Genomic DNA, 11981 nt, shown 5'->3' with positions numbered 1-11981 from the left:
CTGGCCGACTCTACCGTGTTGCATTTATTTCTTTTTATTCCCCCTTACCCCCCTCTGCTCTTCTCATCACCGAATCGACAGAAAATGCTTTTTACTTTTTGAAAAGATCTTTTTTCTTTAACCAGCGATACCTTTCTACAATACACGCCCGTTACTTTTGCCTTTATTTTTTTTTTTCAAATTTCATTCTATTCTTCCTCCCCTTTTTTTTTGTACTTTTATTACTATCTACAAGAAAAATTATTTTTCGTTTATTAATCGATTAAAACGCATCCATCTTAATTACAAAATATGGACGCGATTTTAAAGAACCGTATCGTTTGAATATGTCTCTGTTCATAGCGAAAGCGAGTCGCCGTTGATTATTAATGATTAAATATTACGCAAGAAAATCCTCCATTTTAGTCAAACGAAATTGTTAGAATCGTATGTGGCTTGTAATAGTATTGGTGTACAGATTTGCGGTATGATTAATAGCTGTGTACTTACACAGATACATCGAATACACGGTGTGCTCGTGTATCGACCTTTTCGATAGAGACAAGATAACCGAATGCAATCGATTCCTTTTATTTTTTTTCTTTCGGATGCTTATTTTTTTTTTTTTTTATTATTTAAGGGACACGTAGTAATATGCATGTTATTGATTTTGCATGTCGACCGCTTGCAGCACCGATATATTAAAGTAAAGCAAGTTGGAGAAAATTTGAATTAGGAAATTGGTTATTAAATTATCGTAAATTATCCATGTAGAAATAAACTATATTTGTCACGTACAAGATAATGCGAACTCATTGCGCGTAATTTTTATCTGATTTCATGAATCCGAGTTTTTAAACATGGCTCGGTCAACTTCAAATATTTCCCCTATTTTAATCCCCCACTCCATGGAAATTGAATAAATTTAATATTTAAAACGATATTTTTTATTGGTAAGGGAAATACTTGTAAATATTATTGTTAATGCTAAATATCCGATCACGCGATATCGCGTGCCAGGTCGTCGACGCTTACGCGTTGCGGCATACGGTGACCGACCCTCTTTAAATATTTTAAAATAAATTTACTCATAATACTAAATGTAACTCTGGGTATTAATAAACTAAGAATTTGTACTTTTTTTTTATAACTCGATGAACGGGGGTGTAAATCAAGAAATAAAATGCTTTTAGAAAGGAACTAGATTCTAGAGAAAATAATTGTGGAATTCATATGAAAACGAGTTGTACCTTTGTCGAAATACCGTTATATAGTAAATTGTTCTGTACAGGACAATCGTTTCACTTGATCCAGGTATAAATTTTCACTCGGGAACTTTCAACACACCGGACGATTCTTGTGCAATAACGTGGTCGGAAATTTGTTTATATCTTTTTTTTATTTATAATTTCTAGAAACACGATCTATGTATACCGAGCTTGTTACATGTTTCAATAGATACATATCATCGTGTAACATGAATGAAAATTTATTTATACGTTTAATACGTAACAATCTATTTACATATATAATATATATATATTATTAGGCCTTTTGTATACAAAACGAAAAGGACGCGAAAAATATTCATTTTTACATACTTAAAAATTATAATTTACAAAATTGCAATTTACCTTTAGGAATGGATAGAAGCAATACAATACTGTATGGAATGAACAAGGATTCTTGAACGTTTAGTAATTAACATTATGATAATGTTGAAATATAGAATGATAATTACTATGTATACCTTAAACATTTATTTTATCGAGTTACCCGTCAAATCGTCCACGGTTCTAGAATGTTAAATTTACTTTGAATGAAAAAAAAAAAAAATGTATAATTAATAATTACTTGTTTTTCATCAAATAGATATGGTAAAAATCATACCCATTGAAAACCTGGAACTATTAATATCTTCTGTTATGCATTAATGAAATCTAGATTCTCGTTGAAAATATTCTGATCTAGCACATAAATGTTTATATATCTATGCGTAAGTAGTATCAAGATATAATGGATGAAGAAACAGATGGATCATCAGAATGTTTCCTTCGGTGGAGTACAATTCCTTAATTAGAACTATCTGTATACCTTCTGATGAATATCATCTATTAAATTTTTCATACAAATCGAAATAGATTTGCCAAGATAAAAAATTATACCCGATGCTATTATGTAAACATACTGTAGGATGAAATACAGTTCAGTTTCTTCAACCATAATCAACACTGAGCGTGCTAAGACCTTTTTTCTTAATAGCTTCCGCTACAGCTCTTTCCAGGAAGTTTTCTTGTTGATTGTTCTCATCTATTTTATCTAAATCCCAATCGCATCCACTGTACTCGTCTACATCCTTTGAATCTTCCAATCTTAAAGAATCCGTAGACGTAGTGGCTACTGAATTTCCAACTTGGATGTAATTAGAAGGACAGGAACAATGTACATCAGGATATTCGTTGTTGGTCCAATATCCCGGGGCTTTATCACTGTAAAATGCATCCGACTGAGAAACGATCCCTGCCGATTGAACTAGTCCATGATTACGAATTGCCATCATAACCGCTGTATCCTCCATATCGTTTCCTCTGAACAACTGACACCTGGATTCTTCTAGAGAGATCGTTCTCGTGATATAGTTTTCTAAAAATTTATTGATAGTATTATCTACGTATCCCTTGGCCACCTGGCAAGCTTGCCATCTTTTTAACTTTTCTCTTGCGTGCCTTTCTGCATCATCGTATTCAACATTCTCTGCATCCTGTACTTCTTCGCTTTCATTCAAACTGTTCTCCTAAAAAATCAAGTATTCACAGAAAAATTATAGATATAAACTGATAGATGAAAAATATGAACTGTTAAGATTATATTCTATAATTACCATATCCCACATTGTTTCATTGACCTTAAGTCTTGTGCATTGACGTTTCGGTGGAGCTGGTCTTTCATGATCGTCGGTATCTGATTCCTCGATGTCGGTCGCCATTTTCTCTATTTTGTGTCTAACTGTATTGTTCCCTTCTTAAATAATTTAGATAAATGAACAGAAATGTGTGAACGGTACTACTGAACGATCATGAAGGAAGAAATAAAATTGACATTGTAAAAATTTGTTGCGCTTTCAACTTCGTCCATCTTTCTCTCAATACCTGTCGTACGTCCGATCAATTTTTAAAAATCTCCATTTTCTACAATTACATTCACTTTTTACACCATGATTACCTTATAATTAAAGAATTAAATGGTAAGTTGTTCGAATGTCAAAGTCAAAAACCGCAGGAAGATACCGCACACAATCAAATGGCAAGAATCGTTTTTGACAGCTTCAAAATGGCGACTCTACCATCAGCTTTTATATAAAATATATATATATCCATGTTACATGAAAATTCCATAAAATATTATTACTTATAAACAATTATAAAAATATCACGTGTGTAAACACGTGTACATCGAGCGTATTAAAAATTCAGACGAACTGAAATTAATTTATCTGGATGATATGTTGACTGCAGCACTCCATTGTAAAATGGCGTCGAACATGTGTTTCCAGTGTTCGATAGAATCTTGACGTCTGTTCTGTCAAGTAATACACCGTTTTGTAAATTCAACGAGTAAATTTATTTTGACATTTTCGTTGAACACGTTCATTAGTATGGCGGTTTGTGGAGAATACATTCGTAGCCAATTTCCTACGATAGATGATGATTTGTATCAATACGTGGAAGGTATACTTTTCGAGAAATAACCTACAAATTACGAGACATATAATTTTTCTAATTTATGAATAATACAAATGTTCGTCTTTGAATAGGTATTTTGGATAGTTCGAAAGATGATTTCGAAGATGGCGACGAGGTTTACGAAGCGATAGGAGAGGTACTGCACGAGGTCGAGGAAAAACCAGAGAATGAGGTTAGGTCTGTAAATGTGTTCACACTTGTCATTTTTTACCGTTTAAACAGATATCGGTATCGTTCAATTCACTGTTATCACCGTGTTTGTGAAGCGATACGTTACAATTACGTATAATAAGTAGTTGTCACCTACATTTGTTCCTTAACTTTATCGTATTCTTACATAATTTCTGCTGCTATTTAAATTTGGAATTTTTCTTACATTTAGGCAAATATGCGTGAAATTATTGGAAATGCTGAAAGGCAATTCGCACGACGAAAACGAGGAAAGGAAAAAGAATGGTGTGAATAAAGTATTAAACGCGCCTATTCATTTAGGATCAATGGCTGCCACTTTAGAAGCTCAAGTAGAACAGATAAAAAGTATATGGGTTACTACTAGAGACGATGCCATGGTAAATATTTATTCAACAAATCCAAATACTTCATCGATACTTATACGACACAAATTTTATTTAACAGAAAGTAGACGCTAAGAAATTGGAGAAGGCGGAGGCAAAGTTACAGCAGAAACAAGAGAAACGAAATAACAATGAATCAACTGGACGCGTTAATACAGTTAGCTGTGGCATAGAATCAGCTAGCGCGAGCCAGATGACCAGCAAGAAGGATAGCAGAATGGAAAACAAGGGCGGTGTAAATAAGACTCAGGATATTAGAATAGAAAACTTTGATGTAGCGTACGGTGATCGAATTTTGTTACAAGGAGCTGATTTAACGCTCGCCTTTGGTAGGCGGTATGGTCTTATCGGGAGAAACGGACTTGGTAAAACTACTTTGTTAAGAATGATATCTAGGTATTAATATTTTCACAATACTGTCTTCTGTATTTGAATACCGTGTATTATATTTATATGGTATATTAATTATCGCAGCAAACAATTGAGAATACCGTCTCACGTAAGAGTATTGCACGTGGAGCAAGAAGTCGCCGGCGACGAGACCTCTGCCCTTGAATCTGTATTAGAATGCGACCAAGAGAGAAGTATGTTGCTCAGCAAAGAAGCAGAACTGCAGGCGGCCATAGAAAAGGACGTGAAGGCGAGGGATACGTTGGGTGAAGAATTAGCTAGAGTATACGAAGCGATGCAGCTAGCCGAAGTAGATAAAGCGCCCGCTAGAGCCAGTACGATATTAACAGGTCTCGGATTCACCGTTGAAAGACAATCATGGCCGACGAAAGCCTTCTCAGGCGGTTGGAGAATGAGACTCGCCCTCGCGCGTGCCCTGTTCTCCAGGCCCGACCTTCTGTTACTCGACGAACCTACGAACATGCTTGACATTAAAGCGATACTTTGGTTAGAAAAGTATTTACAATCGTGGCCTACTACGTTGCTCGTAGTCTCTCACGATAGAAACTTTTTAGACACGGTACGAATTCAAAGTACCTTTATCCAGGACAATTATGAATTCAATTTAATAATATACTTGGTAACAGGTACCCACGGATATATTATATTTGAAAGGGCAAAAGATAGAGGCGTACCGCGGCAATTACGAACAGTTCTCGAAAACCAAAGGGGAACGCGAGAGAAATCAACAGAGAGAATACGAAGCGCAGCAAGCGAAGAGAGCGCACGTACAGGAATTCATCGACCGATTCCGATACAACGCGAATCGCGCTTCTAGTGTACAGAGTAAAATAAAGATGTTAAACAAACTGTAAGTTGGAAGCATCGTAGTGTAGTGATGCGCGGCCCGACTATTCGGGTCGGTTCGGAAAACATCGGGCGGAAGTCCGATACGTACGCGCAGTCGGGTAGCGCGACTGTTTCGGGTCAGGTCGGATAAAGTCGGGCGGGTTCGGACGAGCTCGCGCGGGCCGCGACCCGCGGCCTAATTCTCATGTACCTGTTAATACTTACAATAAGCACGTGCAAAATCTGTTTTATGTGGAATTTTGGAACGAGATAATTTTTATGTGGGAAAATAATACTTGCAACGAATTTATTTGAAATGAATTTCATTCAAATAGATTTTGAACGTACTTATTGCAAGCATTGACAAGTACACTGAGTTGGGTCGCTCGTCCGAATCCGCCCGACTTTATCCGACCCGACCCGAAACAGTCGGGCCACCCGACTGCGCGCATGTATTGGACACCTGGCCGAGCCCGCCCGACTTTTTCCGAGTCCGCCCGAGCCCGTAATATCGGGTACCCGCGCGCTATACCGTAGCGATTTAAATGGAATATAACAAATATTATTACTTTTAACAGGGAAGAATTGAAACCAATGGAGAAAGAAGGAGAAGTAACGCTTCGCTTCCCGGATGTCGAGCCATTAAGTCCTCCGATATTGCAACTCAACGAAGTGTCCTTCAGCTACACCGGAGGCAGCGACGAATCGTACATACTCAGGGGCGTGAATTTAACGGCCGGCTTGCAATCTCGCATTTGCATCGTAGGGGAGAACGGAGCGGGTAAAACTACGCTTTTAAAAATAATAACCGGCGCGTTGAGCCCGACCCGGGGCACCGTGCACGTTCATCGAAATTTGAAGTTCGGATACTTCAGCCAACATCACGTGGATCAATTGGACATGCAGTCGTGTCCTGTTGAATTGTTGCAGAAACATTTTCCAGGTATTCTACTTGCTTCGCTGTATACATTAATTAACCCACTAGCTGCCACGATCCCCATTTGGGGATTTTGGAAAAATTTCGAAAAAAAAAAAAATGTTGGCAGTTAATGGGTTAAGGGGTTATACCTAGTTAGGAGGCCGAAAAAAGCAATTTTTCATTTTTTTTTGGAAAGACATTTGCATTTATTTTAATGAGTTTTTTATTTTATTTTAATCGAAATTTTTTGTTGAGAAGTCGCCATTTTGTTCAAACATGATATTTTGCTTATTCCTTCGATTAAAGACAAGATTTTACCTTATATTAACTAAATCGTCATTGCTAGACAAATCAATATTTTTGTAAAAAAAACCCATTAACTGCCAAATTTTTATTTAACATTTTATTTAATATAATCCTATTGCAAGTGATAAAAAAATATATATATATTCAAATCCCCATTTTGGGATCGTGGTTAATTCAATGTAAAAAGATTCATCAAAATAAATGCAAAATCTTACAAAAAAAAAAATATTTGAAAAATCGCTCAGACTAGGTATAACTCTTTAATATTGAATTAGTCTTATAAATTGACTTTATTAATTCCAGGAAAACCGGTTGAAGAATATAGAAGAATGCTTGGAAGTTTTGGAGTAAGCGGTAAATTAGCTTTACAGTCTATCAGCTCTTTATCAGGTGGACAGAAATCGAGGGTTGCGTTCGCGTTGATGTCCGCCGCTACGCCAAACTTTTTAGTACTCGACGAGCCTACGAATCATCTTGATATCGAGTCGATCGAGGCTCTAGGAAAAGCATTAAATACCTGCCAAGTAATGGTTTCTTTTTGCTCATTAGTTTGTCGCGTTACATATAAAATTTGTATATTTATAAACAATTATTTATTTTCCCTTTCAGGCGGGCGTGATATTAGTTTCCCACGATGAAAGATTAATTCGCATGGTGTGCACTGAACTCTGGGTATGCACACAGGGTTCCGTACGGTGTATCGAAGGAGGTTTCGACGAGTACCGTAGGATCATTGAAAAGGAACTCGAAGTTTAAAGATTTGTTTTAATTTAAATTTCATTCTCGCTTTGCATTGTCCTGTACGAAGTTACCGATGTGAAAATTTCAATTGAATAACGATGGAAATAAATGCAAGAGAAAAATTCACTTGATTGTAACGTATTCTTTACTGTATCAAGGGCAATGCATGTTTGATATACATATTTATTAACTGCCACAGAAATTGTATTCGATATTTTAAATACGATCATCTGGAAATTACAAATTATTCGTAATTAACAAGAAAATAGACTGAATCTTCAATCTATTATAAGAAAGTTTCACATCGTTCAACTGTCAGTTATAACTAAAACTCTGATATTTAATATTGTACATTAGTTAATAATAAAAAGTCATTGTTATAAATAAAATTATGTAACAGTTTGTTTTCTTTTATAAAACCTTTAGAATAGATTACACTGATAAATATCTACACGATCAACTGTTTAGATATTTTTAAAACTGTACCTCTCTGTTGTCGTTGAAAAATTATACCACTCTAGTCTGATCGTATGATTATTTAATTTAAACACTCATGGTTTTATAAACCAACGTGTTCTAATTTAACACAGTCTTTATGCCATAACAATTAACAGTGTTTTTATATTCACATGAAACGTAGAGTTAATAAATTATGAAATTAAGATCAACGCTTTATAATAGTCATATCGTAATAGTTTTACTTTCGTCTGGTTTTATATATGCATTTTTCATTCGTCTAATCCTTTCGTTGTAATAATGTTTTGCAAAATCATTAAAACTAACATATATAAATAAAACAAATTACTTGAAACGTTTAATGTGCCAAAGAAGTTGTGCTGCCACAATTAACCCCCTGACGATGTGTTTAAGGGTACCATTGTATTGGATAAAGAAGACATTTGCATGGGTGGCGCAGGAGCTTGCTGTTTGGCCGCTGGAATTTTTAAACACTTCCATTACTTCCCTCTTAATAAATACAAACATTAATTATATATACCTTCCTTCAATGATCAGGTGATTGTAATTAGCATTAACCGCATGCAGTGGAATCTTGATGTGTATTTGTCAAAAGAAAAAACTAAAGTAGCTTACTTATGACTGCAATGTTAAAATACTTGGCGTATCAGTGTCAATATAATTTATTAACAATTTCTCACTGAAGCGCTTAGTGTGCCACGATACATGAACAAACTGTGGTAAGCAATTAAAGCGTGTCTTTATTTTTAATCCTTGTCCAGATAAATATTACATTCACGCATGAACGTTCAATAAAAGCATGCAGCATTCAAGCATGATGATTCATCAAACGATAAATCACGGGAGAATCAATGAACAAGCTCTGTGTATATTTATAGAAATGAAAACGTGTACAACAATTTTCTGGGTTGGATTCAAACTTACAGAAACAATGCAGATGTGTATTGTCTGATATTAAGATGCAGATAAGAGTGTGACAGCTTTTTAAATACATCATTCTCACCGTTTCTGCTGCTGTAGACTTTCGTGAATCCTTTAAACGCCTCCGGCGGTGGAAAGCTCGCAATAGAATGAAACATGTCCGCAAATCGTACCTCTATGTCCAGAGTACTCATGCTTTGCCCGTTGCGCATGGAAGAACTTCTCGTAGGGGGTGTTGGCGGGGGTGGAGGTGGCGGGGCCAGTCTCTGATGGGTAGGAGCCGGGCGATGGGGAAGCGGAGGGGGTGGAGGCGGTATACAGGGCGCGCTGACCGTCACCCTAGAAGGTGGCGGAGGCGCAACCCTGGTCGCTGTGGTGGTTGAATTATTCGCTCTAGAAGTAGGAGGGGAGGGAGGTTTGGCAACCGGAGGTCTAAGAATTCGGTTCGTCAGCCTTGGTTGGCTCTCGTTCAAGTAATCCTGGGACTGGTGGAGGGATGGGGGAGTTGGAGCAAGCACAGGAGGTGATCTGGGTAGTCGCATACTTTGTGCTCTTGATACGCTTCCACCGCTGGTTAAATTCAACTTTTTGGGAGGTGGAGATGGTTTGTGCAATGTAGCCGATGAAGTTGGAGGTGGTTTGGGCGCAACAGTTGGTTTCCCAAATCCTTTAGGTGCTTCTGTATTGGAGCTACCAGAATCTGTGGTACTTTGTCCTGGCAACGAGCTGGTTTTCTACAATATTAAATATTCCAATTTTATAATGGATCCATCAATGTATTTATTTCAATGTTTATACCTGAGCAAACATTTGTGGCTTTTGTGTGGCAGGAGGTGGAACCGGAGGAGGACCTCGTTTTACACTGGAAGTGGTCGTTTGACCAAAATTTGTATTATTTACATTACTCGTGTCCTTCTCACCCAAGGATGCCCTGAGCCCTGTGGACTTTAATTTAGGCATGCCACTAGAAAATAAACCGCCTAGTCCTATGGGTCCTCCATTACTTGTATTAATACCGCCGGCTATTGCACTAGAATTGTTATTTTCCCTGTTATTCGAGGAAGAATTCCCTGGTTCACCTTTTACTCTACCTAAAAGAATAATAAATCAGGTTAATAAAATCAAGAATAATATAATTCAGGTATATTTAAACCTACCGCTAACTACAGGCGCGCTCTTATCTACAGTTACAGTTTTCTTTAAAGCCTTCCCAGCTCTAATCGATTGAAGAAGTAAACTCCTATCTTGTTCTCCTGCACCTAAACTGGATGCATTGAAAGCAGGAGGCGGAGGAGGAGGCGGCGCAGGCATCCTTGTTCTATTTTTACAAAAATATTCGGTGCCCCTGATGAAAATATATAAAACAAATGGTCAGTTTTCAGCCGCAGAGCTCCATGAATATTACAAAATTAAATTATAAATGGAAAAAAAGGATACAGTCACTGAAGTATATTTTAAAGATAAGATTAGAACTCCTACACAGAAAACTTTACAATTAGGTTAGTAAAGAAAGGAATATTAATATTCTTTCTATTCGTTGCTCTTAATTCACATTAAAATCACGCGTTCTAAATACGGTTATCGTAGATACGAATGAATAAGAATTCCAAATTGTGTTTACCTAAAATTAACAGAAGGATAATCCTCTTACTGTAGGATGGTCTTTGAAAGTACCGCACTTTGTGTCTGTTTTTGACTCACTATGAACAAACGGAACCCACAACATTCCAAAATTTTCCAGTACGGAATAATTTAAATATAGTAATATCTTTTTACGATTAGAAATCTATATTGATTCGTCATCCGGATGGATGATCGAATTAGTGAACATCCCGATAACAGTCGACCGTTTGTTTATAACACTGACGAGTCATATTCGATCGAACATGACCACGTCGAGTACACTTGAAATACACTGTGGAATACACCACACCTGCGAAATCTTAAAGACGTGCTAGTAAAACGAGAACGATCATCTTCTCCTGTAACTATCGCTTCATTGGTCACGGAAAAGAGATCTACATCCTCATTTTCCGTTAGAGAAACGCATATCCGTTTTTGAACATTCTACAGGGTGTCTCGGAATTCGCGTAATTCCTGGAAACGGGGGGTTGCTGGGGCGATTCTGAACAACTTTTTCCTTTACCAAAATGTCGTTTGAAGCTTCGTTTTTGAGTTATTAACGAAAAATACTGACCAATCAGAGTGCGCGCTGAACCACTGGAGCGATGGCTTTCAACCGTGCTCGATCATGGTCGTGAACAAACGCATTGGCACAACGTGGGTATCGAAGGAGGCGTGCGATAAATGTTACATCGTCTTAAATTAAGAACAATGTGGAATTATTCGTTATTCGTGAATATCGAATGCATTTGTCAATGCGTTTGTTCACGACCACGATCGAGCGCGGTTGAAAGCCAACGCTCTCGATGGTTGAGCGCGCGCTCTGATTGGCCAGTGTTTTTCGTTAATAATTCAAAAACGAAGCTTCAACTAACATTTTGGTAAAGGAAAAAATTCTTCAGAATTACCCCAGCAACCCCCCATTTCCGGATGTTACAGAAGTTATGAAACATCCTGTATACAGGCGTAATTGTTTCCTTTTATATATTCGCCTATGTAACAAGAATAATAAATAACGCCTTCATTTTCTGACGTTACATTTATTAAAAATTAGAGAAATGACAAATTCTTGAGAAAATTAAGAATTAAATTAATACGATAATGAAAAATATTCATAGTTTGCAAACAATCTCTAAACGTTTAATAAATGGAAACCTGTATTTAGTGTTAGGTGTACAAATTAATTCGGTGCCTCTTCTTTTTTTAATTAATGGCTTATTTTTAAAAAGTTATAGTAACTACAATTATCGATATCATATTCTTGCGCCATTTTTCAAATTCACAAAAACGCGGGAAAATATTCGAATTTAAAATAGTAACTAAGAAAATGTAATATCAAAGGTACCGAATTAATTTGTACACCTAATATATGTTGAAAACATAATATATATGTTTAAAAGAATTGTAAAAAATACAAGATATGTTAGTTCGGATATAATATCATTCGTTCAAAAATGT

The 11981-nt window shown here is 36.6% G+C and overlaps 2 protein-coding genes across 3 annotated transcripts; one reads left to right on the top strand and one right to left on the bottom strand.

The window, feature by feature from the left end:
* Window positions 1–1360: 1360 nt before the first annotated feature.
* LOC114877976 (WAS/WASL-interacting protein family member 1-like) lies at window positions 1361–10939 on the bottom strand. The gene is made up of 7 exons (XM_029191224.2): window positions 10522–10939; window positions 10058–10245; window positions 9699–9991; window positions 8983–9634; window positions 8353–8436; window positions 2861–2997; window positions 1361–2773 (listed from the first exon to the last, which is right to left on the bottom strand). The coding sequence occupies exons 2-7, from the start codon at window positions 10209–10211 to the stop codon at window positions 2195–2197; spliced, it is 1899 nt and encodes a 632-aa protein (XP_029047057.2). The 5' UTR covers window positions 10212–10245; window positions 10522–10939; the 3' UTR covers window positions 1361–2194.
* Window positions 2974–7891, top strand: LOC114877999 (ATP-binding cassette sub-family F member 3). Of its 2 annotated transcripts, XM_029191292.2 has the most exons (9): window positions 2974–3707; window positions 3794–3899; window positions 4105–4291; window positions 4359–4693; window positions 4772–5267; window positions 5335–5558; window positions 6115–6479; window positions 7065–7285; window positions 7371–7891. In XM_029191292.2, exons 1-9 carry the CDS (start codon window positions 3635–3637, stop codon window positions 7515–7517), a joined length of 2154 nt encoding a protein of 717 aa, XP_029047125.1. In that variant the 5' UTR covers window positions 2974–3634; the 3' UTR covers window positions 7518–7891. The 2 variants fall into 2 exon arrangements, with proteins under 2 accessions (XP_029047125.1, XP_029047126.1); XM_029191293.1 differs by lacking the exon at window positions 2974–3707 and having other exon boundaries at window positions 3804–3894.
* Window positions 10940–11981: the final 1042 nt, after the last annotated feature.

The sequence above is a fragment of the Osmia bicornis genome, chromosome 16 (assembly GCF_907164935.1).
Source record: "Osmia bicornis bicornis chromosome 16, iOsmBic2.1, whole genome shotgun sequence".
NCBI classification, from domain to species: domain Eukaryota; kingdom Metazoa; phylum Arthropoda; class Insecta; order Hymenoptera; family Megachilidae; genus Osmia; species Osmia bicornis.
The sequence above is the reverse complement of the archived record's forward strand: the minus strand, read 5'-3'. Positions and strand labels throughout refer to the sequence as shown.